This window comes from Nilaparvata lugens, chromosome 7 (assembly GCF_014356525.2).
Source record: "Nilaparvata lugens isolate BPH chromosome 7, ASM1435652v1, whole genome shotgun sequence".
Taxonomy (NCBI): domain Eukaryota; kingdom Metazoa; phylum Arthropoda; class Insecta; order Hemiptera; family Delphacidae; genus Nilaparvata; species Nilaparvata lugens.
In genome coordinates this window covers 47792911-47820839 of record NC_052510.1, presented here as the reverse complement: position 1 = coordinate 47820839, position 27929 = coordinate 47792911, and the positions used below count along the sequence as shown (strand labels likewise).

Genomic DNA, 27929 nt, shown 5'->3' with positions numbered 1-27929 from the left:
CTGAAAACATATTCTAACTACAGAATTGAAATCTTATTTACCAGTAATTTATAGAGTTCCTACATTCTTATTTTTATAGAGTTCCTACATTCTTATTTTATGTTATTCTTCTCTGACATTAAGGGTTGGGTGGAAGAAAGACCCTAGATTCATCTTCTAAAGCGGCTCAAGAGCTCAATTGAATCCAAGGTTTCATAGGTTGAAATCAAGGCAATCAAATGTTTTGGATATGAATTGTACTTGAGTCATATTGCTGTAATATTGAGTATTATTGTTGTGATGTCATGTTGTGTTATTTAGACATTGTAAAATTGTGACTAAATAAACAAACAAATCAACGAACTACCTACAAGCTCAACTTTTGTACAATCTTAAATTATGAATGTTTCATAGTATACTTAAACTCACGAGAATACTTGTAAACGATTGCAGTACATATAGATTTGGAGGTTTTGAAGAAGGATGGTTCAATTTTGAATATTATTTTATATTGTAACTGACTAAGTAGATAGGTTTCAATGTGGATAAAAATTTCAATTCACAAAAAAGGCACCGATACTCAACTCCAACGACCTCCAACCTATTTGCACTAAATCAGAATAGATTCGTATTTCCAGATGGAAAAATTCTCAGTGGGAGAAACATCAATGCACACAAGAATAGCTGAACAGAAGATACACAGAGACCGAAGCAGGTTATAAATCCTGCAGCCAGGTCTTATACTTTGTCGTAAAATATCGTCGAAGTTTCGAACCACATGCACTGCTTTCGGGATCTGGCAGATTGAAGAAGAAAGGATTTGATCTCTCAACTGACCACTTTCCAAGGGTTCGAATCCCCCACTCGAACGCAAACCTCAAGCCTTCAGCTCAAACATACTCTAAGAGGCTCTAAAGAAGCTGGATGTCTTGTTACTAGGGAAACCCTAAACCTTCGACTCTTCCAACCTTGTTGATATTTTTTGTAAAGCTACCTCATATTTTGATATTTATCAGTTTTCTCAAAATATATAAGGGAAGAGATTGATCCAACATACCAGGGATTGTTGACATAGCAGGGATGATCTTACACACGGAAATTGAATAGGACCCAGTAGCGAGTGGTGACAGTCCCTAAATTGATTTCTCTCATGCTGTATCTTCTCTCGAAATAAGTTATACTAGCTTAACTAAGATTTTGATTCGGACTGTAGTAGAAATTTGAAAAGTGACAATATTGGACTAAGCCTGTTGTGTCTTCTCGTAAAAGAGTTATAATTGTACATGACTGAATGAATATATAAATAAAATATTAATAAAAACAATATAAAAACATGAAGCATCCTTCTATTTAAAACATTTGAAAACTTTAAAGCATTTCAAACAACTAGTTTCGACCTACTTTGGCCATTTTATAGTTTGAAATGTTTTAAAAATATTTTTCATGTTTTTAATAATTTTAATAAAGCGGCTTCATAAATAAATGTATCTTATCATATTGTTTTCAGCTAAATGGAATGTGGGCTAAGTAATAGGAAAGGAAAATTACTATATTAAGTAGAAATGGAAATTTGTCATTTGAAAAACAAAGAAATACTCTGTCATTAGGATAAGAGGCAGTGACAGTTATAATGTGCTATTTGACGTTACTTTTATATCTCTGTTGTTGAATGAATTATGTGGATGAATTACACTTGCACTTTCTCCATAGATGCGCTTGCTGGAACTGACCACAATGATTGGTAAATTCATTTTTCATAATAATATCTATGCTTATTTCATGTTTTATTATTCATTCTAAAGTGGAACTTGGAACGCAAAACCGTTGACGATACTCTATGATTGATTATTCTATGGTAGAACTTATTTCTACTATCGTCATCCAGATCTATTATGTTTGGTATTAAAAATGAATGAATTATCATATTGGCCCATATGAATAAAACCAAAGCAAATGCTCATGAGCAAGAGCATGGAGCATAAGGTTTTGCTCATGAGCATTAGGTAGAAGCTGTACCTTATACTCTTACCTTATGCTCCTGAACTCTAGAGCAAATGCTCACGTATTTTAAAGATTTTTCATCAGCTGATTAGCTTTTGTAGCCTTACTTTGTTTTTATAGCTCACGGAAGCGCTAAATATGCAAGTAGGGGGCACCGCTTGTGTTTGCGTCGTCTGCTCTGTTTTCTATTCATGAATAGTTTTCTATTTTAGGTTAGTTGAGTTTGGAATTTTGAAATAATAGCGTGAAAAAAAATGTCATCTCTATAATAATCTTCAGCATATTCTTTTAATATCAATAGCCTTCTTATAATCGTCTACACTCTCATCTTTTTAAATGCCTATTTCCTGTTTTGTGATGGCTATCTTTATAGCAGGTCTTTTGTATTTATTCCTTTGTAGGAATAATGGTGATATAATATCATGGTTGAATCTAAAAAGAGTTTTATGGTTCTCAACTATTGATTGTGATCGTATCTGGTATAGTTTTCTTTTCCTCATACGAATTAGTTGAGCCATTTTACTATGAGCAAAAGGTGATAAGCTGCTCTAGATTAGACTCAACTTTTTTGAAGCATTTGCTTCAAAAGTTGAGCAAATGCTCTAGTTTATTCATACAATTTTGAGTATAAGCTTTAACTTTTGAGCAAATGCTCAAACTATTTTTTTGATTAGCATGAGCAAAAGGTTTTTCTCACGTTTATTCATAGAAGATGAAGCAAATGCTCCATATTTTAGAAGTATAAGGAAATGCTCAACTTTATTCATATAGCCCAATTGTATTTATTCATGGAATGAGAATTTCAAAAGGAAGTCAATTGGTCTAAAGTATTGTACTGAACTGTATTTCTACGCATAAATTAAATGAATTTTGTTAGTAGGGTCAATAGTCGGGACTTAAAAACCTGTATCTCCTCACAAGGCTCTAGACTTTCCCTGTTGAGCATAGATTTCTATGCAAATCTGTAGACTAGAGTTTCTTCAGATCGGATGGAATAAGAAGTTCACTGTTACAGGAGCTTTCAACAGCGATTGAATGAATTATTCATTTAATTATTGATATTGGATGAATGAAGTTGGACTTGAAATTCAACTGAGTTCGCCGACAACCATGTTTCCATACCCATGAAACGTTATATCTCATCTAGATTTACACAGCGACTTTGCGATCTTCCAATTTCCCAATGCAAGTATTCTTCTTAACTAGCAAACATATTCGATAACAATACAGTATTCGATATTACGAAATTTTATGTTCAACAAAACTTCTTTTTTAATATATTGACGTGATTTAAACAATATATCCAATTACTGTACAAGCTTTGAATGGGATTGTCTCTCTCACAAAGAATAAACATTTAGAAATGAGGCAGTATCAATCCAGTTTTGATTTGATCAATTATTTCAGTTATTTAGTTATGAAAAAGTTTACATTTCTTTCATGAAGAAGGGAAATTCTTGGTTTCCTATCCCTATAATAATTAAGCTATCAAATAAGGAATATTATTTCTGGGTGACGGTTTGTAAAAGTATAATTACTTCACTATGTTTTGAGCTCTAAATCGAATGCAAAATACGGTGGATAAATATTTTACCGCAGCGGGCAGTAAAAGGGAGAAACGGGCACTTAGTTCGCCAGACAGTAAGGAGCAGGATAGAAAGAGAGTAACAGTTTCATTGTCAAGTGTTGTATCGGCATCGGGTATTGCGTCAGACATGGGAGAACAATCTGCGGATATCGAGAAAGTACTCAGCAATCTCCTTGATAAAAAACTTTCTTTACTAGCCTCGAAAAAGGATATTGCGGAGCTAAAAGAGTGCTTCGACGAGCTCAAAGTAGAGAATAAGAAGATTAAGGATGAGATGCAAGCGCTAAAAGAAGTTAACCACAAACTGATGAAAAGAGTAACTAATTTAGAGGACCGTTCTAGACGAAATAACCTAATTTTTAAGGGTATCAAGTACAGTAAAAATGATGTGTGTTGTGATGCTGTGATTAAGGATTTTTGTAAAGAAGTTTTGAAATGTGATAAAGATATAGGAGTGAATCGAGCACACGTCCTAGGTGCTAAGAGGGATGGTGCTCCTATCATAGCTCACATACCTGCGGACAAGGACTTGGATTGCATCTTAAAGAATACATACCGACATAAGAATGGTTTTTCTAAAACAAGTCATAGTAATGAAAACTCTACTATTAAGTTGTTAGGCTACAATGTAGCAGGGTTAAAAGGTAAGATACATGATTATGATTTTATTAATTTTCTCAAGAGCTATGATATTTTATGTTTGTGTGAAACTTTTGTAGAACAATCTGATATTGAAGCTATTAGGAATGTACTTTCGGAATACGATATGCGTTTTGTGCCGGCCGTAAGAGCGAGTGTTAGAGGTAGAGCTAGTGGGGGAACATTGCTGGGGTACAATAGAAAAAGATTGCACAACAGGGCGAGGTTTGAGGTATTAGGGGATACGAGCTGTCTCGCTGTCAACTTTGATGAAGTGCAAGCGTGTGTGGTGCCAGTATATTTAAATTGTAATCAGGATAGATGGGATGGGGATTTGTTGAAATTGTGGGGATTGTTGGAGGATCATGCAGGGGATAAAAATGTTATTCTCCTAGGTGATTTTAATTGTAGAATAGGCAATAGTCAAATTATTCCTGATGAATTAACAGGCCCTGGAGTTAGAGTTAACAGCAGTAGGGAATCAAAAGATTTTACAGTGAATAGAAGAGGTAGGACAGTGTTAGAGCTTTGTGAACGACATGATCTTATAATAGTAAACGGTAGATCAAAGAGTGACTTGGAAGGGGAATTTACTTTTGTTAGTGGCATGGGGGCATCTGTAATTGATCTTTGTTGTGTATCTGGGAAACTTTTAAATTTAATAAATGATTTCAAAGTAGATTCAGTTATATTTTCAGACCATTTCCCTATTGAGTTACAAATTGTTAGTTGTGAGCTACGTGAAGATGAAACCCTCCTGGCGCCTCTACCTAGATATAGGTGGGTAGAGAGTGAAAAGAAAGCTTATGAAAGGCGAATAAGAAGCAAATTAGAGAATTCAGTCATCGATGTTAATAATTCTGAAGTAGGTACTGTACAAGTTATGAACGTGATAAAGGAATGTATGAATGGAATGAATCATGGGAGTAGTATGAATGGAAAATTTAAACAAGTTTGGTATGATTGGGAGTGTGAGAGAGCAAGAATACGTAGTTTTAAAAATCTTAATTTATTTAGAAGAACCAATGCTATTTGTGTGAAAGATGCGTATTTAAATGCTAAGAATGATTATAAGAACCTGTGTCGCAATAAGAAGAAGATGTATTATCATGATATGTGCAATAAGCTGGCGAACATTAGGGACTCTAAAACGTTTTGGGACACAGTAAAAATCTTTAAAAGCGATAAGAGAGTAATGAATAAGACAATAAGTGCACAGAACTGGATTGAACATTTCGAGAATCTTTTCACTCCAAATAAAACCGCAATGTCTATAGATTATGTAGTTCCGTTTAGAAGAGATGAGATTCTGGATGGTTTGATAGGCATGTCGGAAATTAAAGGAGCATTTAAAAGATTGAAAGATAACAAGGCGCCTGGAACAGATGGTATCCCAATAGAGTTTTTCAAAAATATGCCGGATGAATTAACGGAGAAAGTTTGTCGTTTATTTGATCACATATTGCAGAATGCGGATGTACCGGCAAACTTCAGAGAGGCTGTAATATTCCCATTCATAAAAAAGGTGACACTTCAGAGGTTCAAAATTATAGGGGGATATCATTTGTTAATGCTTTTGCGAAGTGGTTTGCTACAATTTTACTGACTAGACTAGAAAAATGGGTTCAGTTAAATGATATTTTGTGTGAATACCAGGCTGGTTTTAGAAGGGGTTATTCTACAGTCGATAATGTTTTCAATCTCTCTAGCATAATTAGTCTAAAATTGATGAGGAGGGGTGGGAAGGTATATTGTTTCTTCGTGGATTTAAGGGCCGCGTTTGATAAGGTGGATCGAAATGCCCTTATCCATAAACTGTATGATTTGGGTGTGTCCAATCAGTTTATAAGAATAATTCAGCAATTGTACAAGTCTACAAAATTTCAATTCAATTTCAATTTATTCATTCATTCTTTGCACATTTTACATAGTTTGAATACACAAAAATACAAAATAAATAAAGAGTACAAAAGAATGTGTAGCTCGCAAGACTTTCGTCTGTTCGCGAGCATGAGTAAGAAAATATAAAGATTGAGAAACGTAGAAAAGAAAAAATATTTATAAAATAGAATAAAATAAATGACTAAGAATAGCCTAATGGTAAAATAAATTTGAAATACAGAGTGAAATGAAGAACAGTTTTTTTTTACAATATAAGAGGGAAAACATGAGAAAGAGAAGAAGCACAGTGAATGCACAAGTCAACTGGTGATGAGAAGAGGTGAGTGGAGAAACGTAAATTTAGAATTTGTTATAAGCTACTGCCTTTGATTACTGAAAACGTCAGGTGATGTTTTGATCCATGATAAGATTTCTTTTCTCTTATAGCAATTTTGATTGTCTGATATGAAGTCTTGTGGTATAATATTTACTAGTTTGTCACATCTATACGGAAATTGCATTCTACATACTGTTAGATTAGTTTCAGGTAAGTCAGATCTCCTGTAAGTTGGCGCGTGTTATATGGAGTAATTCGGGTATTGAAAAGATTTTTGTTTTTTAATAAATATGAAATTAAATTTTTCAAGTAGAGCTGTTTCATTGTAAGTATGTTAGATTCCTGGAAGAGAACTCTAGTAGGATACAGTCTTGGTTTGCTTAGTGCCACTTTTATTATATGTTTTTGAACATTGAAGATCTTGTTTATATGACATTCAGCAGCACCCCCCCATACCCTAATTCCATATTGCAACACAGATTGTGCGTAAGCAAAGTAGGCCATTCTAGTAATTGTTGCATTTTCAACTGGCTCATTTTGTAAAATTTATTTGTTAGATACTTGACCTTGTGACATAGAGATTGGATCTGGGAATCCCATCTCAGATGACGGTCAACAATTATTCCCAGGTATTTAACGGTTTTAGAGTCCTCTAGTTTAGGACAGTCACAATCATTCAAACCTATTTTATTACATTTGATATTATGAATTTTCAAGTTTATTCGGTTTACAGGTTGAGTAGCAGCATTTGGTGTGAAGGTCATGAATGAAGATTTTTTATGATTCAGAGTCAGGGTATGATAGTCAAGCCAGTTCTTGACCCTGGAAATACCCTTCTCAGCTGATATTTTAGTACTCTCCCAGTTATCACCCGAAAAAACTAAAGTGGTGTCGTCGGCAAATGAGATTGTTTGACCATTTTGCAAGTCGAGATTCAGGAGGTCATTAATGTATAGTATGAATAAAATTGGTGAGAGTACAGTCCCCTGCGGTAAGCCGTAATCTAAAAGATTTTGAGTACTGGATTTATTTTCAATTGATAATATTTGAGAGCGACCTTCAAGGTAGCTTGTAAAAAGTTTCAGGGGCAAACCTCGAATTCCAATTCTATTGAGCTTTTCCAACAGTTTGGTGTGTGGGACAGTATCGAATGCTTTTTTCAAGTCAATAAAAATTGCAATAGATTTTTTATTATTACTAAAATTTTCAGTTAAAATTTTTACTAATAACGAAATAGCGTCTTCTGTGTTTTTTCCTTCTTGAAATCCAAACTGGTTAGGGTGAATCACCTTACTCACAACCATGAATTGTACTAGCCGCTTTTTAATAAGCTTTTCCATGATCTTTGAAAATCCACTTAGCAAGCTTATTGGGCGGTAGTTATTGGGATCGTCAACATCTCCCGATTTATGTAAAGGTATGACTTTAGCCACCTTGAACTCCTCCGGAAAGAAACCTTCTTCAAAGCATTTATTAATTATAATTTTTAAAGGTTTAGCAATATAGTGGGCAATGATTTTAGACAGCTATTATTTATGTTATTAATTCCTGGTGCTGAGCTGGATTTGAGGTCTTTAATTGTTTTGATAATTTCTTCCTCATTTGTCGGGAAAAGGAAAAAGGAATTTGGGAAACCTATTCGTGAAAAACGGGAATTTTGACCAGTTGGAGGAGGGATGTTTTTATTTTCTTTATTCAGTTCTTCTGCGAGTACTCTCCCGATAGACGAAAAATGTTTATTTAAAATTTCAGGATCAATATCAGTCTTGAATTTTTCTTTTCTACATCAAGTATTTCATTTATGGTATTCCATGTCTTCCTGGAGTTACCTCTACTTTGCTCCAATTTATTTCTGTAATACCTAATCTTGGTTTCTTTCAGTAATTTGTTTAGGACGTTTCTATAGCGAGTGTAGCATTGTTTCATTTCGTTATTATGTGGTTGCTTCTGTAGTTTTTTGTGCATTTTATTTCTGGTTTGAATAGCTCTTATTAGTCCGGTGGTGATCCAGTTCTTTAGTGGTTTATTTCTGTGTGATGTCTTTATTTTGATAGTTGTATTTTCAATATGGGTTGAAAGTTTTTGTTCAAAAGAGTGTACTAGTGTATGGATGTTATTATTATTTATTACCTCCTCCCAATCTTCATTTTCAAGATTTGAAATTAATTTATTGAAAACAATTTTTTCAGTAATAGTGTTTGCTAAATTAGGCCTATCAGAACCACCGTCTGCGGTTTTAATATGGATACTGGTGCTGTAATGGTCAGTTATATCGGTCTTGAAAATAGCACCTATCAAATCTTCAGCTTTGAAGGAACTATTTTTGAAAAAGATATGATCAATGCACGATTCCGATTGATTTTGGACTCGAGTAGATTTATTTATATAGGAGACGAAACCGTTTGAAGACAATATGTTGAAATAATCAATAGAAATAGCGGTAGTCTGTTTTAGATTGATATTGATATCACCAATTAGAATTATATTTTCATGTGCGAGCAGTCTTTCTAAAGTACTTTCCAAAGCATTCAAAAAAAGATTTGCTGATAGAGAGGGTGATCTGTATATTGCAATTAAATTGATCTCATTTTTAGTGATAGGATTTTTAATATTAAGTATCAATGAGTCTGATTCCATAATTTCAATGTTTAATTTGTTAAAAGACAGTTCATTACTGATGAAAACACAGATACCATTCTTTCTATTTCTCTTACCTGGCTGATTTATTGACGAGTAACCATTCAAAACATAGTTGAAAGGCTCGTCTTCGCTCATCCACGTCTCAGACAATACTATAATATTAAATTTTAAGGAACAGTTTTCAATTGTGTAGGCGAATTCATCGAAATTCTTGTTTAGGCTTCGTATGTTCATGTGAAGAACACTCATTGAACTCCTCTCCACATCATTAACAAAATTAATTGGTAGGGGTGGAAGAATATTATCTAACTCAATTGTATTGTAGCATTCCTGTGCAGCTTCATTGTCAAAATTATCAATTATTACCATGAAAGGTTATTAAAAAGATTAAAAAGGAAAGAGAAAAAAATAGACAAGAGAAAGTAGAAAAGATATAAGCTACTAATTTCTTTGAAAAACTATGTGATAAAAGAAAAATTAACATTAAATGAAAATTTGTTAGTTTTTAATTTTAAAAGTTACTTAAATTAGGTATAGAGAAGAAGTGGTATAGGCACATTCAAGCCATGCCTCAAACGAAATTTTATCAGGTAAACTTGATCATCTTTCTGTACGGCATTTCTATATTTTGTTTACCTCGAAAAAGAAAGGATAATCTAGTTGACTGAGATAGTAGGCTACTATCGATGAACGAAAATAAAAATAAGAATAAAAATAAAAATAAGAATAAAAATAAAAATAAGAATAAAAATAAAAACAAAGTGCTTAATGTAAGAGAGAGATACCGCCGTGAGCGAGAGGAGAAACTGCATCACTTTTGCTCTATTGCAAACTGTGTTACTACGATAAGAACAGAAGTAGATGAAGGAATCTTGCTGTATTTCTGAAAGAGAACTGTAACTAGAGAATTTGGTGATCAGGGTCGACAATACTACCCGGACTAGGCACTCTAATGATAAGATTGCTTGGAAAGTTTTACCGAGGAACAAAATCATGAAAAGAACAAGAATCAAACATTGAATTGACAAGTAAGCTAGTATATGGTGTAGTACCGGTACGAAAATGACTAGTTTTTTTGAGACACTTAGCGGTTTAAAGCAAGGATGCGTTTTATCCCCACTTCTGTTTTCTTTGTTTATAAACGATTTATGTGATAATATGGTGGAGGGAGTGTGGTTAGACGAGCTTAATGTGAAGGCCCTGCTGTACGCCGACGACCTAGTACTATTCGCCACTACGCCTAAAGCTTTACAAAGGATGATAGATAATTTGAGCGAATATTGCGATAGATGGGGATTAGAGATCAATACTGAAAAGTCTAAAATTATGGTATTCAGGAGAGGGGGTCGCTTGGCTAGTCATGAGAAATGGTTTTTGAATGGGAATAGTATTGAGGTGGTTAATAGGTATAAGTACCTGGGTGTCATACTCACGCCGAAGCTGTCGTTTTCAGAGCATGTGAAAGAACGTGTATCTGTCGCTAAGTTCGCAATTAATGGAGTTTGGAGACGTTTTATTGTAAAAAATGAGATTGGAATGAAAGCGAAATGGAAGTTGTATGAAGCTGTAATGAAGGCGGTGGCGGTGTATGGTGCACAGGTATGGGGATACAGGAATTGTGATGTGCTGGAATCTTACCTAGATTTTTCGCGAAAAAGATGCTATCATTGCCGCAATCAACACCCAACTACATATTGCAGATGGAACTTGACATGGAACCAGCATTTCTAAAAGTTTTTAGGATGCATGTTGAGTATATGTTCAAGGCACTAAATATGGCTGGAAATAGATTGCTGAGGAAACTGGCTGAAAGAATAATAGAGCATAAGACTTCTTGGTTTAAGGAATGGATGCGTTTGGATGTGAAGTATGGATGTAGGTTGGCAGGATGTGTGATTGATAATAGGAGTGAATGGAAGCGTGAGTTCGAATGTATGTATGAGAAAATGAAAGAGGAAAATGTTATGTGTAGTTTTCAAAGTGCGGCTTCGGCACAATTTCATGATACTTATGTCCTATTGGACAAGGAAAGAGGTAAAAGTTATTTGAATTTAAATTTGGACAAGAAGACAGTGGGGTTCATCTTCAAGGCACGTGGAGCTCTTTTAAATTTAAATTTTGGGCGCGGGAGGGAAGAATCTCAATGGCTCTGCTCTATGTGTAATTTGAGGCAAAGAGAAGACATAAAGCATTTCCTAGGTGTATGTCCTGTTTTAGTGGGGTTACGTAAAATGTTTCTGGGGAAGAATTTATTAAATGATACAGAAATGATGGAGTGGTTAAATGGAAAAGAGTGGAGTCTCTTAGCGCGATATGTGGAAAGGGCAGTTAGTATTAGAAATGAAATGATTAGGGAGTTTAATTATTAAATATAAAAATGGAAATTACTGAGGCATTATAGTAGTATTTATTTCATTTTGTTCAGCTTTATTGATTTATTTGTTCTTTATGTAGCAGGTTCTTAATTTATTTATTTTTTCTTTATTTGGTTTCCAATGATAGTCTAATTGTTTTCACAAAATTTCGAATTTCTTTTGTTTTTGTAGAATAGGCCTACCAACTCTGGCAGACAACCTTTATGGTTATGTCAAGTTTTTTGTCTCATGTTTTTATTTAGCACAATCATTATCTTAATTATATAATTTTTAATTGTTTATTTTGTAACATGATTGTAGTCTTATTATTTTTATTTATATTGAATAAAGGCAATTTCTATCTATCTATCTATCTATCTATCTATCTATCTATCTATGAAGAAGGGAAATTTGGAGAGATCAAGCAACATTGAACACTATGTCGACATTTCCTATGTCGATAAAATGTAATCAACAATAAATTATGGATGTAGGATTTTTTAAGGTTGAGAGTTGCTTGCTAAGGAATAAAACCATGTCGAAAACACCACTAAGGCAGGTCACTCACCGATATGTCAAGACAAGACTAGTCACGTTTAGTCACAATATTTCACATTGCTTCTTATGAACACACACTGATTAGTCATTGCAATTGGACATGACTCCATAAACAACTATGAGAAGTATTGTGACTAAACGTGACTAGTCTTATCTTGACTAATCGGTGTGTGACCAGCCCAAATCATCTGCTTTGAGGTTGTTAAAATTGCAGGAATCACACGACTGGTTATTCAAAACAATGGTTGCCAACTCCTAGTTTCTTTTCATTTGACATGTAACTTAACATTTCAAATCAAATAAAATGAATTTGTCAAAAGTTTCAATTCAACAATGCAACAATGTACAATTTATGAATATATCAGAGATAAATTATTAGAATGTTCTTAGAAAAAATGAAAATATAAATCTGAGTACCCTTTTAAAATTATTTCGTCACAGTATTTATTTATTTTTCCAATCACTTGGAAATGGCATTAGTTGCCAAAACATGTCGTGACGAAATAATTTAAAAAGGGTGCTCAGATTTATATTTATATTAAAAGTAGCCCCAAAGAAAAAAATATTTTTAGAAAAAGTATAATTCAGATTGGAATGATTGTATATGATACTATTCTCATTGTTTACAAAAGTCAAACATAATTTTTCATATTGTGGCTCGACTAGCATAAGTATAATAAACTAGTGCGCTAGGACATCTAAGATGATTCAAAGTGACACCTGAAATTCGGCAAATGTCATAGAGGAAAAGTATGGTATTCAAAATACAGTTACAAATTAAAAATTGAGAAAAGTAAATTTCACAGTTACATCAGAAGTTCGGAAAAATGTCACAGAGTACGGTACATATTATATATCACACAATGTACCGTAAGTAAGTAACAATTTCTGAACAATTCATAGCCCCACCTGAAGTCCGGTCAATCCCATGGAGTGTAAATAGAGTAAGCAATACAGTGACAGAATCAGGGACCACTATGAGGCGCGGCCCAACTTCACGCCAACCACAAACAACGTGGTTTGGACGCTACATAAATTTCGACTGATTTCAGCGGCTGGGTTTGCTCAAAGTTTTCCTCAATGACGCGTAGCAGATGTCATGAACGACTGACTGAGAAAGTTATCCGGATCCAAAGCCAACAGAAACGAAACTTCATCGATTACCAATTTCGGCAACTGTTGTCGAAAGAAAAAGACGTCTTGTTTATTGGATAAGTTGGTGGAGTTTTTCGCACCTCCTCCTGGGCACAGGCTGGACACATTTCAACCAACGTCTATGATTGAGACATAACAATAAATCAACAAGCTAGTCAACAAAAGTTTTTTGCAGAGAGTGTTTTTGATTTATTTGACAATTTTATTAGGATATACTGTATGAAGTTTCGTATTACTGGAAGATACCTACGGATATGTTTTGAGAAATGGAGATATTCCTTGAGCCGTGTCCACACTGAACAAATGTTCGACAAACGTTTTTAATAAATAGTTTGGCAAATTTTATTATTATTGACAAACAATGTTTGCCCGTGGCCAGTGTGAACGCGTCACCAAACAACATATTTGTAAGTGGGGAGAACAGGTTTTATGTTTTACAGCTGCCAACACTGAAAATGTTTGGAAAAACAGTAATATTTTGTTCAACAAACAATGATTGTCAAACTTTTTAAAATGTTTGTCCCTGAGCTCCTCAACAAAATGTTTGCCGAACATTTTTTCAGTGTGGACTCGGCTTTATGAAGAAACCGTTGGGACGTGGAGCTCAGGATTGATTGAAAACTTTTTGTATAGTTGATACTGTGGTAATTATTCATATTAAATAAAAATACTAAGAAATTGTCAAAACTCACAGATTTTATTAGAAGTAGAAATACCGGTTTCGGTTGTTGCACCATTGTCAATCTTCGATAAACTAAAAATAAATACAAGAGCAGCAGAATTTATACTAGTATGCGAGGACCGCTATTGGTCAAGGACATGAACGCCTGCCATTGGCCCAGCTAGACAATCTCCTTCCTCTTAACGGTGCATACATAATAGGAACGTCACAAAATGGGGGTTTAAGCAACAGACTCGCCATGATAACAAAATTTACTTGCAGTACAAAATAAAACCCAAGAAAGCAAGTAAAAGATAATAAAACATATATGTAAATAGAAAAACTATTGACTAATGTATGCTAACAAGGTTCTGATAAAACTAAATTCGTAGTGTTATATCGGTTGAAATGAATCTGGTCATTGTCTGGGAATTGTCCTTGAATACTCTTGTTATTTTCTAATGCCTCTAGAATATTCAACAATAAAGTATTGTAAGAATTACATGCAATTTATCAAGAGATGGAAGATAGAAGTTTACATCGTAAAAAGGAGGATTAATAACAAAGAGGAGTTGATATCTTGAATGAGATGTCGAAATAAGAGTACCAGAGAGATTATACTGTACCACAGTTCACAGTTCTTTCTTCATAACAGGAAAGATAATTTTAGTATAAATCACAAGATAAGGACAAGTACTTTCCGAGGAAGTGAAAATCCAAGTTTCACCTGGAATTTGATCATCTATCAGGCTGATGTCATACAGAAACCCTCACTTGATATGGTCGGTACGCCCAGCTCCTGAAATGCTATTAAAATTTCATTGGCAAGAGCGGAGCTGGTGTAACACAGCAATTTCAGAAGCAGGAGCCGTCAGCAACCACCGGAATAATCTTGAAAAATGAACAGCCCTACCTAATCGACTGTTCAACTTCAACTATAATAAGTTGAAGTTATAAGTTACTTATAAGTAGCTTAAACGTAACTTATAAGTAATTTATTTATAAGTCACTTAAAAGTTACTTGAGTTATTTATAAGTTATAAGTTACATTTTTATAATGAGGCTCACTTCAAACTCGAACTGACAATATTACCTGAATGGGAAACTTTTGTGTTATTATTTGGGAATGTTGTAGTTTTCTAGTATGGATTCCAGTACTGTTCTATAAATGAATTCCTGCAAATGCATCCTAATCAAAAATCTAATATTATACTTTATCTAGTTTTCTAGTATGGTTTCCAGTACTGTTGTATAAATTGATTTCTGAAAATGTATCCTAACCAAAAATTTAACCTTGAACTTTATCTAGTTTTCTACTATGGTTTCCAGTACTGTTCTATAAATGAATTCCTGCAAATATATCCTAATCAAAAATATAATCTTGCACGTTATCTAGTTTTCTAGTATGGTTTCCAATACTGTTCTATAAATGAATTCCTGCAAATATATCCTAATCAAAAATCTTGCACTTTATCTAGTATGATTTCCAGTACTGGTCTATAAATTAATTCCTAAAAATATATAATAATCATAAATCTAATCTTCTGCATACATCTTCTTGAATGAGATTCTTCAAAAGCTCTTTCTTCTGAGGAACAGTGGCAATATTGAATCTGGAGACGGAATTCCTTATTATGTCAGCATTATATTATCTGCAATTACTTTAATTTGAAAGCTCAGTATTGCAACACGTCAAATAGCAGTAGGCACATACAAATGAAACTTTATTGGAATTTGAGGGGTTGATTTGGGAAGATGCTATTTATTAGACTAGTTCAGTTCTCTTCAAATAAGTATCCAATAACACTCTGGCCAAGTTGGACGAAAGTCTGTTCAATTTTAATTGTGATTGAATCTCTCGGAAACCATCCAGAGAAGCCTACTGTAATTGGTTCTCGAGGCATTTAATACCTGTTAAAATTCAACAGACTCTTGTGCAACCGGGCTCATATCCTCAGAAGGGAGTTTTAGAAGCCAGAATCATAGTGTTCAGTCAAATAAAAATACGATTACGATAATAAAGAGATCAAGCAATTATCGTATCGAAATTCATTAAACAAACAGTAATAGGGTTGAATAGAATAGAATAGAATGACTGCCTTCATTTTATACCTGGGAGGGCGAAGTTAGGGCGCAGTCGGCCCTCTCTTACACTTAACCCTCAATATAGAATAGCATATAAGTGAGAAATTTTATTACTCAAAGTTTGCTAGTCTCATTCATGCATTTGGAAGTCCACTTCATAATATTATTCATTTAATCGGAAAAAAATCATCAAATAGCAAGACTGCAATAAATTTTAATTCGCACAACGCTCTATTATGCTTCATTTGCGAGTTATTTCCAGTTGGAGGGAATTGTTGAACGCATAATAAATGGTCGGGGTCGAGCTATGTCTTGGCAATGGCAGTTCAAGCCATTGAATGGAAGGAGCCGTTGGCTACAATGGACGAGCCTTTAATGGCATTGTCGTGGTCATTAAGCGGTAAACGATCTGTTCAAGTCATTGCAGCAGTCATTGGATGAACGGCAGATGGAGTTTGCACCAAAAACGATTGCCGTCCTAATATAGGCGTTAGCCAAAAACGCTGGCATTTCAATGAAATGTGTTAACGACCTGAAATACTCTCATCGACTCATGAACTCACTGGCAATTGAGGTTGCTCTCATCGCTGAAATGTTCATCTGGATAAGATTCAGACTGATGATTGGAAAACAGGTGAATTTTAGCAAGTTTTGAGAGAGTTGAAACTCAGTTCTACTAGTCTTTTTAGTTCAATATTAATCATCAAAATTTTTATAGTTTTTGCTTTTTAAATGTGATTTTGTGTTTGAAAATAGTTTTCTTGATTTTAAAATTTACAAAATAGGTACTCAGGAAGTGGAAGTGCAAATTTTTAGTGAGAGCACATGAAGAACCCAAGAAATAACCTATAAACTTGAGTGTTGATAGGAAATGACATTGGGTAATACGGCAAGGCAGAACATCCGAAAGGATCTCTCTGCCGATAAAAGCCATAAGAGTAAAGAAAATAACTAGTCTTTTTCAGTTTATTACTGACAACAAGAATGTTTAACTAATAGAGATATCGAGGATGATACATGAATAAATTAAATAAGGCTTCAGAGGGTATATAGCAATAATTTGTGTTCAAGTGATGCAGAAATCCTATTATATTAAGCGAGCAATTTCTGTATTTTTATATATGGTTATTTATATTTATACCTGGTTATTTATGTTCAACGGATCTCGAAAACGGCTTTAACGATTTTCACGAGATTTGGAACATAGTAGGTTTATGATATGAAAATTAGATTGCACTAGGTCTCATCCTTGGGGAAACTCGCTGAACGACATTAAAAGGATAATTGTTCCTTGGCTGGAACAGCTGAGATTATCGACGTCTGCGGATAGAACAAAGTGAGTGACTGAGTGAGTATGTGAAAAATCAAAATATCGCATCCCCGAAATTCATAACATAACGTATAGCCAGCTGTGAAATATAAATCATTCTAGAGAATAATAATTGTGTTCTATTTATCAATAAATAAAACGAACGAAATTATAGATGAAAAGGATTTTGAATTCCAGCTGGAAATAATTTTGAGAAGAAAACTTCTATAGTCTCAAAAAGTTCACTAATTTCTAAATTAGTCATTACTACTATCTTCTCTATCAAAAAGTCATTTCCGAATAAATGGAATGGACAGAGCAATTTGTTGCATGGGTTTGTTAGGCTGGGGATAGACCAAACGAGCATGGAGCTTTATTCTGGAGCATAAAACACATAGAAACAACCCAAAATATTATTATGAGAAGCATGACAAATCATGTCTCCAAAAGCGTATGATTGTTTTCATGACTGATTGTATGTATGACTTCAGAAGTTTTAAACTAGCTTTCTCCAAACTTGTATTAATCTTTGTTCAGAACAAGTATTCGCTTGTTTGGTCTAGCCCCAGTCTTGAAGGCTGATTCTATAAGAGTTGAATGTGGATTTTCTGGAAATAGGCTAACCTAAAATCTTCCGGAAATGGAGCTAGATAATATAGTGTGAGCCATCTGGGAGCCCTTGGTGTGACAGTGATACAAACGAGATTGATATGTGATCTGGCAGAAGGCGTCAGCTGTATAAATCTAGCTGGCGAGGAGTCGCCAGTTGGCTGTAGAAGGTATAGGAGGTATAGAATGGAGGTACATACTGTCAATGTGAAGAGGAGCTAGTTCTACGTTCAAGTACACAGGAATGCTCCTGAGCGGAGGAAAGCAAGCTCTTTGCGGCCTATCCAGCAGGAATGCTCACTGAAGCAAGCATAAGAATTGTAAGGGAGTTATGGGGTAAGAAGAAATGTGACTGTGGGTTTTGAGGGATGAGGTTTTGTTGTCTGCTAGTGACGACGTGGAGACGTGGCAACGCGGCTTAATATCAAACACGTTGCCATGTCGAGTCGGTAAACGGACAGCCTTATTCCAACCGCCTTTTTATTGCGCTTCCATCTTTCCAGTGACGTACATTCAAAGTCTCCTTCCTCACAGAAAAAAAGTTATAAAATGGATTCTTGAAGGATCCGCTAGGATGACCTGAATCCTATATGAATAGACGTAGCCAAGAGACTATAATATTTTATAGCGAGAGTTTGAGTGGTTGTACCCGCCATGATATTATCATGTGATGCGGCGGCCTAACCTCCCGACATCCATCTTGCATAATGCCCGTGACGACCTTCTTCGACAAAAGGTTGGCGCCACTGCTTATTGACATGTCCACATAAAAATGTGGACGCTGAAGCGGAATGTAGTTTCGAGTTTGAAGCAGGAAGCACGGTTCGGCTGAAATTGGTTTCAGATTTTGTGTGCAGATTGTTGAAATGGATGCACCTCTACTTCATTGGCATTCTCCTATAATACTAGATTAGGAAAGAGCTCTAGAGCACGTAGTTTTCAGCCAAAGTATAAACATATTTCCACACTTTCAATGGAAAAAGATGAAGTTTAAACTTGGGTTGAGTTGGAATATTGAATAATCCTCATCAATTCTATGATGGTGTTTCAAGTATAAATGTGTTTCTATAGTACTCTATTTAGGCCGGGGTGCCGGGTTTATTAGCAGTAATGAAAACACTAGAATTTTGTCTTATATCACGAATGACAATGACAATGAAATTGATATAGGTGTCAAAACATGTCTGTAATTTGAAAGAAAAATTGTGATATTGAACAATATTCTAGTTTTTTATTGTGGATAAATATCACTACTTGCCTAATTCAATATCAGAAGTTTATTAGAAGTGTTGAAAATAACGACTGAATTCTTTTGGATCCTCTCATCTTGTTAAATGAGAGTTCTGATCCTTGAAAATTGAAAAGAAATTCATTTTTAAATTGATCATTCCAAAATAATGTACAGAAAGAGAGTGAGTGTTCCCGAGAAAAACAAGGAATAGATTTATCAGAGCTCTGACATAAGAGCTTCATAAATTATACAACGGGCTTAAAATCAGCAATCAGCAAATCAGTTTAATTATCAATCTATATTGCATATACTCGGATATTGTACAAATACTGTGAATTGATTATACCAAAATTAGTTTATATTTTCAAATCATGCCAGTTTCAAAGAGATGTTGATTCCTGTATGAAAATGATTTTGATATCATTCCAACTGAATTGGAAATTATGATAATAAATAATACAAGAACTTCAACTTTCAGTTCTTGTTGGATTTATAATTGATTCATGTAATTGGATTCTCAATATAACCACGAATGAGGTAGTTTTCATTTGGACTGCAGGAAATTGCAATATCATCCATATTCCACGAGTCCTACTGTATTATTAAAAAACTTTTCACGACGGGAGAAGAACCGATACGGATATTGCGATTGGTATAGGAAGGTATCGCAACGAAATTACTTTGAGAATTGATGTCAGTTGGAGTCTTATATATTATCGAAGGGATTTTTCTGATCCGCAGGGGCTTATCAGGCTGGGGAACTTATCCAGTACGCTGCGAAATGTGAACAATGAAACGTGAAGCTGAGCAGAAGGAACGTGACAAGCCTGCCGTAATATCCCGCATCCAGCCTTCAAAGGTTTCAAATTCTACACATCGATAATTACAAACCATCAGTCCGGATAAACGCGACTCAGCCTCGTCGGATCTTCGCTCTCTCTAGTAATTTCGCCCACATTCGACGTGGCAAAGCCCTTCACCACCTGCCTGTCCTTCCCTGTCTTGTTCTTCATCCATCAATTTGTCCTCCAACCCTATCAATTCGCCCCGGAATCCTGTACAGCCCTTCCCGATACAACCTCAAGCATACTGGACAAGATTAAAATAGGATCTGCTGCCCTGAATGGATTAGGTATTGATCGAAATGTATACTAGTGTGCTGAAAGTATCCTTCTATTTGATCAAACTATAGTACAATATGTGGAACACAAGTAATGTATATGAGTGTACAAAGACCTAAAATTGAAATTTTTCATCAATCCACATATAAACTAAGAAATTACAGGCGTGATTTCAAGTTGAAACTATTACATATCCGGTTGCAGAATTTCTCTCAAACTATGATAATATAATAAACCTTGTTCATTGATTCATTCACTTATCAACAAATGGAATAAAGTTATGAGGAGAAAAACATGCTTCAACTCAGAAATGATCAATTTCTAGAGCTTATTCAAAAGAGATAAACTTCCAATAACAAAGACAGTATTAAATGAAGAGTTACTTATCATTCCATATCTGGAAGATTTAATGTGAATATTTGATTCTTTTGAATGTTGTCGCTTTCATTGTAATGTGGAGTTTCCTCATCAATCTCTGAAGGTTACATGCAATTTGCAGTGTATTTGAAATAATCCTCTATATTTCCAGAACACAACTGAATTTCATAGAGAAACAGTTTTCATCTACACTTCAAACTACAAAACTGGTAACAAAAGTCACAATTTCTCAATCAGATCAGAATTTGTTCATCGATATTCTATGCCCTTATTCCTTGTTTCTTAACAACACGAAAAAGCTATAATTAAAATGAATGGAAGACAATCAAACAATGAGATGGAAAGCTACACGATTATTCAATTTCTCCCCATGAATTTTAGGCTATTTGTTTTTTGGATTAATCGGAAGATACCAACCAACGAGACCCCAGCATATACAGTTATCAACCAGGGAATGGAGGAATGTTGTATTCAAATGCTGGGGTTAATAACGTGATATAAATTACAATTGTGTGATGGATGCATTCGAAACGGGAATTGCATAATGGCGTCCATCCCCCCACCAGAACGTATTTAGCTGCGACAAACAGAGACGGAAAACAGGATCGATACAACAGAAAATAGAGACAGAGACAGAAAACAGTCTCCATCCGTGAACAATGAACACAAATCTTCGACAACTTTCCCTCTGGACGTACACAGGAAACCGCCCCACAGAGCTGAAGCACGCGAAACTATTAAGATTTTGTTATAGTAAGTAATTTCAAATACCCTTGAGTTCAAATGTAAGACAGCCATTTTATATAAGGTTCACAAAATAACTTGAACTAAAACCAAATCGAGAGTACAAAATCAGTTAGAACGAAGATATCTTGCTAACCGACTATTTTCTTTATCAAGATCATGATTAAAATACGTAGCCTACATTAGAAAATAATAGAAGCAGAGGACTTTTATTCGATGACATGACGAAATATTAACCGTGAATATATGTCACGAGAACCAATCAGAGAAGATTTATACTTCTCTGAAAGGAATTTTCTCTGATAGTTCTTATGGCATTTGAGGATGATTGAAATTTAAGGGTGTGCAAAGGCTAAAAATAAACTTTCTACTCGTGATATTTTTCAAAGTTTTTCGTTTTGTATATCATTAAGCTATCAAAATGAAAAAGTTTTCTCAGGGAAACATTTTTTTTCGATCATTACTTTTTGAGATATGAGCGCCTGAAATTTGAATTTTTGGGACAGAACATTTCAAATTCGGTAAGATATAAATCCATGAGATTCAGTAGATGGATTCCTCATGGTATTGTTGATCTAGTAAAAAAAAATTCTCTGAAAATATCAATGTTTAAAAAAGTTATTCAATTTACCAAAAATAACTCGAAAAAAGTTATTTTTAGTAAATTGTATAACTATTATAAAAATGGATATTTTCAGAAAATTTTTACTAGATCAACACTACCATGAAGAATCTATCCTCTCAATATCATGGATTTATCTCTTACCGAATTTGAAATGTTCTGTCCCAAAAATTTAAACTTCAGGCGCTCATATCTCAAAAAGTAATGATCGGAAAAAAATGTTTTCCTGAGAAAACTTTTTTATTTCGATAGCTTAATGACATACAAAACGAAAAACTTTGAAAAATATCACGAGTAGAAAGTTTATTTTTAGTCTTCGCACACCCTTAACAGACTTTTATGCAACCGGTCTTTTGTATTTGAAAAATCATCTAAAACACTAATTTAATCACGACTGAGTGATAATTCGATAAAACTAATCATTTCCACACATGAACATCCTCTTTTGCACGTATGAGCAATTCCAAAGATTACTTTAGCTGGTACGTCGAGTCCTTTCTATGACTGAATGAACAATTCGATCTTGAAGAGTGGATTACAGTAAGAATTTGCATGACTGCATCTGATGCTCTCTTGGAATTTATTTTTCAATGCGAAAAATCAGAAAGAATGAGAATTCGAAGAGTGGAAGCTGGATATGAGAGAGATAGGCAGATGGAGAGAGAATGGGTATGAGAGAGATAGGCTGATGAAGAGAGAAAGGGTATGAGAGAAATTCGTCAGAAGTGGGACATAGTAAGTGAGTAGTAGAGCGTAAAAAGAGTGGTTGGGGGTTGCAGTCATTCATGACCTTCTTCCGTCATTCGAAAAGGATGTTTTCAATATTAAATTTCGTTATCAATCATGCAGAAACGAACCAAAATTCATTTCTCCATTCCTCGCACTTTCACTATTCTGAAAATTTCTGAATTCACGGTTCACCGAACAAAAAGCATTTAGAAGCTTTCCGTCTTCAACTCTTCATCTACTAAACCGTTCACAAAATTCAGCACTGAAATTTTTACCATTCTCAAGTCGTCATGTGTGTATCATTGAACTCTGTATTGGAAAATTTGTGTGAATATTGATACAGTATTAGAAATGTTAAAAATCATGGTAAAAAAAGTTTATGTTCAGAGCTTTTTGGAATTGACGAGATCTCCAGATTAATATTGACCTCTCAAACAATGATTACGGATTATCCTTTTGTATTATATTCTTTATGCTACAGGAGTACCGTACCCTATTCGAGCTTATACTCTGTACCGAGTCTATCCAAAAAATTCAAGATAATTTAACTAGGAATAGGTTTTACTGCGTTTATCACAAAACCTGGTGGATAGTTTGGAACTACTTGGGCAATATCCATGGTGCTGAACGTTTTAACAAATAGTTTATGAAACAGAATCAGTTTATGCTTCTAGAATTGAATAAAGTATTCTGCAGTAATATACTATCATTTTATTTGGATGAATGAAATAGAGGTAAGATATCTTCTTCTTCTTCTATATAATAAGAGAGAGTGGGGTTGTGTTTGTTCGCATCAAAACATGTCAACTTGTGGATTGCATACCGGAAAAACGGGAATGATTTAGATCTCCAAATTTTGAACATAGATTCTAAAAATATCAATCTCGTGCACCTGGAAGCCCAAATTTCTATTTTCCTTCTAGATTTTTCAGAATATTAATGTTCAAATTCATCTATGCTACCGTAGGCTAATTGAAGTTCCATAGCCCAAAGTGTGTATTTTTATCAGCAGGTTATAAGACTACCATTTACGAACGTCTATGTAGCGCAGCGGTAAGGAGCTTGCTTACGGAGCGATGGTACCTCGGTTCAAATCCCCGATGCTTCCCCATTTTTTTGTTCTTAATTTTTTCCCTTGAAACGTACGTATTATTATCAATTATTTTTTGAAGGAATTTGTTTTCATTACTATTGAACTTGGATTTTATCAAATAATTATTTTCAATGTAAAATTTTGCCACCAGTACAAATGAATTGGACATAGTCTTCATGCTGTAGGCCTATAATTTATTGAATTTCATGAGAAAAACATGAATAGATCACAATAAAATGAGTAATAATTTATATTCTTCAGTTATAATGTAGGCTACTATCAGACACGAATTCCCAGTGAAACGAGTATTTTAGGTATTTTTTTGGAATTGGGAAAACAAAAGGCTGCCTGATTCAAATTGAGGAGGATCCTAATAGAACTAAAATTTATTGATGTATTGGAAAAATCAATATGATTCTGTGAGGTTTCCAAGTATTATGTATTCTTCAGTTTTCTATACTTTAATAACTAGATACTAATAACTATACTAATAGCTAGAGCTATGACCTTCCACTTTTGTTTTCGGAACTGCTTAATAAACAATTATTCTCACATATATTGTTTATTTCTCTGTGTGGCGAAAAATAGCGTTCGCACCACGGGCAAAAATGTTTTTCCGGCTCTCAATCTTTTCTAGTCCTCGGCCTACGGCCTCGGACTTGAAAACCGATTTCGAGCCGGAAAAGTCTCATTTTCGGCCCTAGGTGCGAAATATACTATTCCCGCACTAGAGCGGAAAAGTGATTCTTTGCGTTCTGTAATCAGTGCAGCAATGGCCACTTTTCAACGTAACTGTAGGAAAAAAATGTTTTCCTGAGAAAACTTTTTCATTTCAATAGCTTGATGATATACAAAACGGAAAACTTTGAAAAATATCACGAGTAGAAAGTTTATTTTCAGCCTTTGCACACCCTTAACAGGCTTTTATGCAACCGGGCTTTTGTATTTGAAAAATCATCTAAAAACTAATTTAATCATGACTCAGTGATAATTCGATAAAACAATCATTTCCACACATGAACATCCTCTTTTGCACGTATGAGCAATTTCAAAGATTACTTTAGCTGGTACGTTGAGTACTTTCTATGACTGAATGAACAATTCGATCTTGAAGAGTGGATTACAGTAAGAATTTGCATGACTGCATCTGATTCTCTCTTGGAATTTATTTTTCAATGCGAAAAATCAGAAAGAATGAGAATTCGGAGAGTGGAAGCTGGATATGAGAGAGATAGGCAGATGGAGAGAGAATGAGTATGAGAGAGATAGGCTGATGAAGAGAGAAAGGGTATGAGGGAAATTCGTCAGAAGTGGGACATAGTAAGTGAGTAGTAGAGCGTAAAAAGAGTGGTTGGGGGTTGCAGTCATTCATGACCTTCTTCCGTCATTCGAAAAGGATGTTTTCAATATTAAATTTCGTTATCAATCATGCGGAAACGAACCAAAATTCATTTCTCCATTCCTCGCACTTTCACTATTCTGAAAATTTCTGAATTCACGGTTCACCAAACAAAAAGCATTTAGAAGCTTTCCGTCTTCATCTACTGAACAGTTCACAAAATTCAGCACTGAAATTTTTACCATTCTCAAGTCGTCATGTGTGTATCATTGAACTCTGTATTGGAAAATTTGTGTGAATATTGATACAGTATTAGAAATGTTAAATATCATGGTAAAAAAAGTTTTATGTTCAGAGCTTTTTGGAATTGACGAGATCTCCAGATTAATATTGACCTCTCAAACAATGATTACGGATTATCCTTTTGTATTATATTCTTTATGCTACAGGAGTACCGTACTTATACTCTGTATCAAGTCTATCCAAAAAATTCAAGATAATTTAACTAGGAATGGGTTTTTCTGAGTTTCCATGAGAGAGAAAGGCATTGGAAGTGGCTCAGAGTCATGCTCTGAACACAAGTGATATCTAGTTTGTCGAATAATAATTCAAACATTGAGAAACTTGTATGTATTAACTAACAATGTGGATGAAAATAAATATATTTTTATGAATACACATACTCCATGAGTTTCCATGAGTGAGAAAGGCATTCATTGGAAGTGACCCAGAGTCATGCTCTGAATACAAGTGATTTCTAGTTTGTCAAACATATTTAAGCATTGAGAAAGTTGAATGTATTGACAATGTGGATAAAAATAAATATCTTTTTATAAATACACATATTCATGTACTGTAAAAGATAAATAGTCTAAACATGAACAGTATGATAATGATGTGAAAGAGGAAACACTCACCTTTTCAAATTACGGAGAGACGAAGAGAGTCGATTATTGGAGCTGAAACCCTGAACTTACTTTAACTTGGATGAACTACTAAACTTGGATGAATTTTGATCTTTTTGTGATGCACATTACAGTACAACTCAATATTAAATACAAAAAATACAAATTTAGATTTTCGATTACCTAGAAAAAGTTCTGTGTTTCTTTTAATTAGTAACTGACATAGTGACAAACTTGATGGTTTGAGTAAGAATGCTATAGTAGCTCCTAATTGATGTTTTGCCTAGCTAACCCTACTGACAGTTTATAAAGAAATTCAAGATGAAAGGATACATTCTGAGCGAGCCAGTCTTCGTCCCGATGGCGAGGAGATGCTGGATTGGGTCGAAAGCGATGGCAGTAGGCTGAAAGGGGAACCCATGACGAAAGGTCTGCAACAAAATCAAAAAATAAACTCCAATTAGTTCATTAAAAATGTATGTTTATGAGAGCACGATTTCACCCATCACATAGTATTATTTATTTACAATCACTTATTAATGTTTCTACTTTATGTGAAATAATACTATCAGTATCGGGGACCGAGCTTCGCTCTGGAGTACAACAGCATAAAACATTTATTACGAAAGAAGAAATTATTAAAACGTTCATAGTTCATACAGAAATGTTCTATCTAATCACAGTAAATTGAGATTAATTCCCAGAGAAATGCAAAAATTTCTCTCACAAAGGCCCGGTTGCACAAAAGCCGGTTAAATTTTAATCCTGATTAATTTCACGTGAATCAAATCAGGGAAGACCATTTCAAAAAGATGGATTTACTGGATATAATCAGGATTGAAAAAACCCGGATTTTTTGCATCCGGCACTAAGTACCTGATTGGATGATTACAAAAGTTCAACAGCTGAGTTATAATTTTGACACAGTCCCATACACATGAACTCGCTCACTCACTTCCATCATTTCCGACGATATAATTAGTATCATCTGTTTTTCCGAGGATGAATGATAATTATAATTTTAATGTCCTTCAGCGAGTTTTCCCAGGGATAAGACCTAGTGCAATCGAATTTTCATATTATAAACCTACTATGTTCTGAATTTCGTGAGAATCGTTAAAGCCGTTTTCGAGATCCGGTGAAATACAAACATATAAACATCTAAACATATAAACAGAAATTGCTCCTTGCGTTTAGCTTATTGTTTTGAAATAGTTTAGTATACTAAATACCATAATGATATGAGAGTACACCCAAATGAGAAAGATTTACTTCTTTTTCATGTGGCTGCCCGCTTCCAGAAGTTGGCTACCATGGTGGTTAGTTTCACCCTATCCACAGCTGCATCAAACAATGCTGCGGTATTCATGGAGAACTAGTTTCTCGAATTTAGTAGCCATGAAATTGTTTTTCTATCGACCCCTCTCTTTCACATTTATGAAAAGATAATGAGAGTTTTTCATCAATTCGGATGATGTATATTATTATGCATTGCCTTTTCAAGTGGTATATTTCTCGTTGTGAAGTGCATAATCAATTTGTATTGCTGTACCGCAATTTTTTCCTGTACTTTTTCTGACATTAAATTAATATAATCATCAAATTTGTGCAAGGACTATACACATACAAATACGGAGTTTCAGCTACAGTAAATCAAGATACTTACACAATATTATTATTATTATCCTACAACTCAAACATTAATATCGTATAGGAATGAAATATTTGAAAAAGTCAGTTTATGAGAGAGAGAGGGAGAGAGCGCGATTTCACTCTGTACATAGTATAAGAATAAGAATAAGAATTATTTATTCACGTAAGTTACAACATATTCTGGTTTATACACTGTGAAGTTGTGGATTGTAAATCCTTCACAGATAATACGATGTTTCTGATATTTATAAGAGCAGTCTCTAAATTCCCTCTTTTGCGAATATATTCACAAAAAATTAAGGCCGGCCGGCTCGCAAA

The 27929-nt window shown here is 34.4% G+C and overlaps 1 protein-coding gene across 1 annotated transcript in view; it reads right to left on the bottom strand.

Annotated features, from left to right (window-relative positions):
- LOC111054315 (syntaxin-binding protein 5-like) overlaps positions 1-27929 on the bottom strand; it is a 375057-nt gene that overhangs the window by 150410 nt on the left and 196718 nt on the right. The window contains exon 2 of the mRNA XM_039431956.1: positions 26292-26389. Coding sequence (XP_039287890.1) covers positions 26292-26389 — 98 coding nt within the window. The remainder of the gene's footprint in view (positions 1-26291; positions 26390-27929) is intronic.